At 32.5% G+C, this 5,105-nt stretch overlaps 1 protein-coding gene across 1 annotated transcript; it reads left to right on the top strand.

Annotated features, from left to right (window-relative positions):
* Window positions 1-2,276: 2,276 nt before the first annotated feature.
* LOC110114172 (mannose-specific lectin 3-like) lies at window positions 2,277-3,056 on the top strand. Its single transcript, XM_020846956.1, has one exon. It carries the CDS (start codon window positions 2,277-2,279, stop codon window positions 3,054-3,056), a length of 780 nt encoding a protein of 259 aa, XP_020702615.1.
* Window positions 3,057-5,105: the final 2,049 nt, after the last annotated feature.

Here is a 5,105-nt window from a genome sequence, read left to right as displayed (position 1 = left end):
AGCTTTAAAGTTTTTTTTTTTTTTTAGTGTTTTAAAAACTACTATTACCACTAGTCATCGCGTGACCGTAAAAAAAATTATTTGAAATTTTATAAAATTAAAATAAATAATTTTTTGTTAAAGCTAAATAAATTTTATTTTATATCCAGATGTAAATAAAATAAAAAAATAATCCCATTTTTTTTTTTTTTTCGTTCGATTTTCTTATTAAGGCTTTATTGTTAAAGGACATTTGTCACATTGGTAGAATGCACAGCCAAATGGAAGAGCTGGGCTTAAGTTGAGCATGATGACAGAAATTTTAGCTTACGAAGATTTCCAATTGAAAAAGGAAAAAAGAAAAAAAAAACCATGCATTCATATGAAGGAATTGATTTTATGCCGTTGTCAAAGCATAGAGATCCCATCAGGTATACAGACATTTTCCGTTTTGATGGCAAACAGCTATAAGTCTGCATGTAGAAAATAATTTTTGAAAAAGGAATGATATCTAAAATTTGTTTGTCTATTATGTCGCCAAATGTAGCTAAATTAATATAAAATATTATAGCTTGTTAAATTTATATTTTTTTTTCTACAAATAATCTCATGGGCCCTTGTTGTTAATTGCAAAACTATTGTTGGTCTTCTTCTAAATTTTATTTCAAATCCATGCTAAAATTTGATACAACACTGAAAATCATAGTGATTGGGCACAAATCTTGAGGCATACTTAAATTAAAAACTTTCAAAATTAACTTCAGGGACAATCAGCTCTGATTTCAACAAATTTATAGCCAAAGTAAAAGTCTTGAAGTGATGATCCAATCACACCAAAGATGGTCCGACTTGAGCCCAAATGAGATCAAATCAAGAGTCTGAAGCATATTTTAAAGTTGTTGGACAATAATTGGAGAAGTATATGTTTTTTAAATTTGACATGTTTATAGCCGAATTGAGCAGCACAACAAGATGAATCCATCAAACCCCATATTATCTAAATCCAATATCATTAAGACACTTAAATGTGAAATAAATGTCTTAGTATTTAGAATTCTTCATATGTTGACATAAACATGTCTAATATCTTACCATTTATGCTGGTCAAATTCAAAAGCAAATAATTTCATAAAGTTTAAATATTTTTTCCCTCCATAATCAACATAAAATTTCTCTCTTTTCCTTGGTCCTCAATATATAATTTCTATCAATATATTCTATAATATTTTTTTTGTAAGTTTTTTTGGTATTATAATAATTAATATTATGAATTTTATTCATGATAGTTTCTTTGAGGATATACTTTTATTTTTTTTTACCACACATAAAATAAAGCATAATAGAGTTGTTTTTAACTATTAAAAAAAACGCTTATGAATACGTAATGGGATTAACATGGAATGATTCATAGCACTACGACAAAACAGGGATAGCCGAAGTCCGAGCAAACTAAAAAAATTGCTTTGGAGCTTAATTTCTAGACTATATTCAATTTCTCTTACTCTTAAAAAAACTCGCAACAAGAGTATGAGTTCTCTAAATCTTGTAAGAACTCACAATATGAATTATGAGTTTTCTAACTATTGCAAGAACTCACATTATAAATTATGTAAAAGAAATTGGAACGAATCATGAATTCACATATCTTAAATACACAAGATCTTAAACAAATTGATTTTCACAAGATTTTAATCGGAATAAAACATACATTGATTTATGTTGAATTCGTTTGAATTCCGAACTATGTTTCTCTTTTTTTCCTTTTCATTTTCTTCTTTCATGACTTAATTCTTTATGGAACAAACTAACTCCCATAATGAGAGAGATAACATCTATTTATTTCCTGCGAATTAGTTATAATAAATGCTCATATATGAGTTATTTGATCAAATGGTTTATAAACGACTGATCAAATTATCTCTTCTTGACTAATAAAATTTAAATATAAATAATTAAATTTTAATAATTCAAATATATGAACCACTCAATGATTTATATAATTAAATATATATATAATTTAAATAATTATTGATTGGACTTGCAAAATTATTATATTTAATTATTTTAACTCGCCGTCCCACCAATCAACCCTTATCAATTTTTTGTAGGAGTTTCCTGTTTCCGCGCTGATTTCGTCTCCACATCAGACTCACGCGTCATGGACAAAATCAACTAGTTGGCATTCAGAATATCGTAAAACCAGGAGCAACAAAACAATATAGTAGTATAAATAAGCCAATACCTGAGCATTAATAGATATCAAAGAAGGTTTAATTAGCCAGCATATTACATTAACAATGGCGCTGATCCCTTCCACTCTTCTCCTCTCCACCCTCCTCCTCCTCCTCCACTTCCCTTCTCATTCAACCGCCAACGAAGGCAACCTCATCGTCACCGGCGACGTCCTCCAAACCGATAGCCAACTGACCTTCCGCAACGCTGTCTTCGTCATCCAGGACGACTGCAACCTCGTGCTTTACAACAAGGGCTCCGGTTTCCAATCCGGAACCAGTGGTTTAGGCCCCAATTGCATCGCCACCATCTCCGAGTACGGCGAGCTTCAGATCAAAAACAACACAGGCAGCATCGTATGGTCAACTCCTGCGTCCAAACAGAGAGGCGAATACGCCGCCATCCTCCAACCCGATGGTCAGGTTGGTATCTACGGCCCCTCTTTGTGGAACACTCGCCAGATCGGCAGATACAGCGTCAACAACACCGTGGGAGAGAAGGATATCAATAAGGGATCTAGCACGCCCAATTTGTTATTTTCATCCGAGGTGTTGAACGAGAAGTCGAAGCTGGCGAGCAGAGACTACACCTTGGAAGTGACGGAAAAGTGTGTTCTCGAGTTCACCAAGGCTTCTGTGGGCGTCCTGTGGGCAAGCCCGACGAAGTTAAGAGATTACCAACATTGCTTTATAAGGCTGAACCACCACGGGCAGCTCGCTCTCGTTAACGACTACAACAGGATCGTGTGGGAGACCAAGCCGGCGTACGACGACGGAGTTTACGTTCTCGTTGTGAAGATTAACGGCGAAGCTGTGATTTACGGCAAACGAATCTGGTCTACCTAATCGTTTGTTAGTTAACGTGGTTTTTGACGTTGCTGTTTCTGAATAAATAGCATCCTTTTGTTGCTGATATATATTTGGGTGTCTGATTGTCTTGCTTGGTTTCTGGGCTTTAGGTCCTCTTGTCTTTTTTTTTTCTTTTTCTTCTTCATGTAGCTGTGTTTTCATGGAATAAATTTGAGTTATGAACCAGTCCTTATTGTTTTTTTTTAATAACCGAAGAATCCTTCCTCGAAGATTAATTGGTATATTAAGTATTGAGCCTTGCCCATCAATTCGATAGATTTTTTTTTTTTTTTTTTGAAAGGAGTATCCACCCGTTGTCACCTCTTAAAGGGCGCTTGGCGGTGTGACTAATCCTCAGCTGAATTATAAGAGGCACTCAACCCAGAAATCTTATGGCCTACACTTGATTGAGCACCACTTAAGAAGCGCTGCCGCTCGAGTACACAATTCCTTTTCAATGATAAGTTATAAATGCTAAGTGGGACGCCGCATGAATATTTAATTTTGAAGGAATAAATAATTTTTATTATTTTGCTAAAAATTATTTAATTAAATCTGAAAAAAAAACTATATATTTATTTTAACTCAGGGTTATAAATCCTTTCACTGGACAATCTGTTTTGATCAGCTAAATTCAATAAACTCTTCAAATTTATCTAGTAAAATTTAATGATCATTATAAGTGCTCAATTGAATTTGATTAATATTTTTAGTAGTTAATTAAGTTGGAAAATTACATGAAGATTTTGTTTAATCATCAATTAAATCAGTATTTGTGACCCTCAATTTTGTTTTCACATCAATCTAATCATCATTCAAATTTGTTTTTTCTCAATCAAACAAAATGTTTCTATTGCAATAAATTATTTATGTTTATATAAAATCATTCATTTTTTTTTTCTTTTGAAAAATATTTCTGCACATTTATGTAAAGTTACTGCTATGCTATTATGATTATATCAAACTATCTAAAGTAAACAGTTTCCATCTTTTTTTTTCGTTTTTTCAATTTTAGAAGAGGTAATTAGCATTTATTATGCCTGAGATTTAGAATTTTTTAAGACAATTTTCTTACTATTTTATAAATCAGTTTTTTAATTCAAAAATTATTTTTGCTTAATATTTTTTATTAAAAAATTGATTTAAAAAATAATAAGAAAATTAGCTATTCTATCGAAACCTTAGTTAAATTCTATATAATCCTAAAAAATTTGACTACATAACAAATATTTTCCTCAGGTTAACTGTCTTCCAATAACAGTTAAAATAAATGGTAGTTTATTCATTAACCTATTTTTGTTTATTAACCTAGAAAAACAATAACTATAAAACTTAAGGTTTCTTTTGGGATAGTTATTTTACTGTTTTCTAAAATAATTTTTTAGTATCAATAATTTTAATTCAAAAATTTTTTATACTAATGTGGGCTCCGAAAATTTGGCCCCGGCCTCCGTCAACGACTGATGTTTTTTTTTTTTAAGTTCCGGGGTAAATTTTGGAAGGCATATGAGTTTGTATAAAATACTACGCTGAGATTTTGCCCTCATTTTGCGAAGACTTTAATATGAGTTCTGGTTTCCTGTAGGCGAAAGACCCTATAGTTAATTACCCCTCCCGATAACAAGAGAACTATCGATTAAGGCTAGTCGTCAATAAGATATGTAGAGATACGTGTTATCTGGCATATGGTAGCAGCATAGGTTTGGGATGTTGGAAAAATTGTTGGGAATTGAAGAGTTTGTAGGTTTGGTATTTAAAATAGAAATTTTTACCCTCTTGCACTTAAAGTGGATGGTGGGGGAATGAATAATGGACCCGATCAAGATCCCATGGTTCTGTCGTCCCGGACCATCGTGGTCCCTGGTCTACTTAATCAGAGGAGGTAGTCGACCCAACCTGATAGAAGAATCCTTGTTGGTAGCAATGGGTTGCTTCTTCCAAGGGTATCTTGTAGACATGAGGTGAATGTTTGTCTAAGGGGATAAATTTGAATCTACCTTATCTAACAGAGGGCTTTGTGTCATATCAATCATATCTTATTGATTC

Source organism: Dendrobium catenatum, unplaced genomic scaffold (assembly GCF_001605985.2).
Source record: "Dendrobium catenatum unplaced genomic scaffold, ASM160598v2 fragScaff_scaffold_716, whole genome shotgun sequence".
NCBI classification, from domain to species: Eukaryota; Viridiplantae; Streptophyta; class Magnoliopsida; order Asparagales; family Orchidaceae; genus Dendrobium; species Dendrobium catenatum.
Note: the sequence above shows the minus strand (reverse complement) of the source record. Positions and strands in the feature narration are given on the sequence as shown.

What these genes read in the sequence shown, in the direction of transcription:
- LOC110114172 (XM_020846956.1), top strand. Translation starts at nt 2,277, where the DNA reads ATGGCGCTGATCCCTTCCACTCTTCTCCTCTCCACCCTCCTCCTCCTC.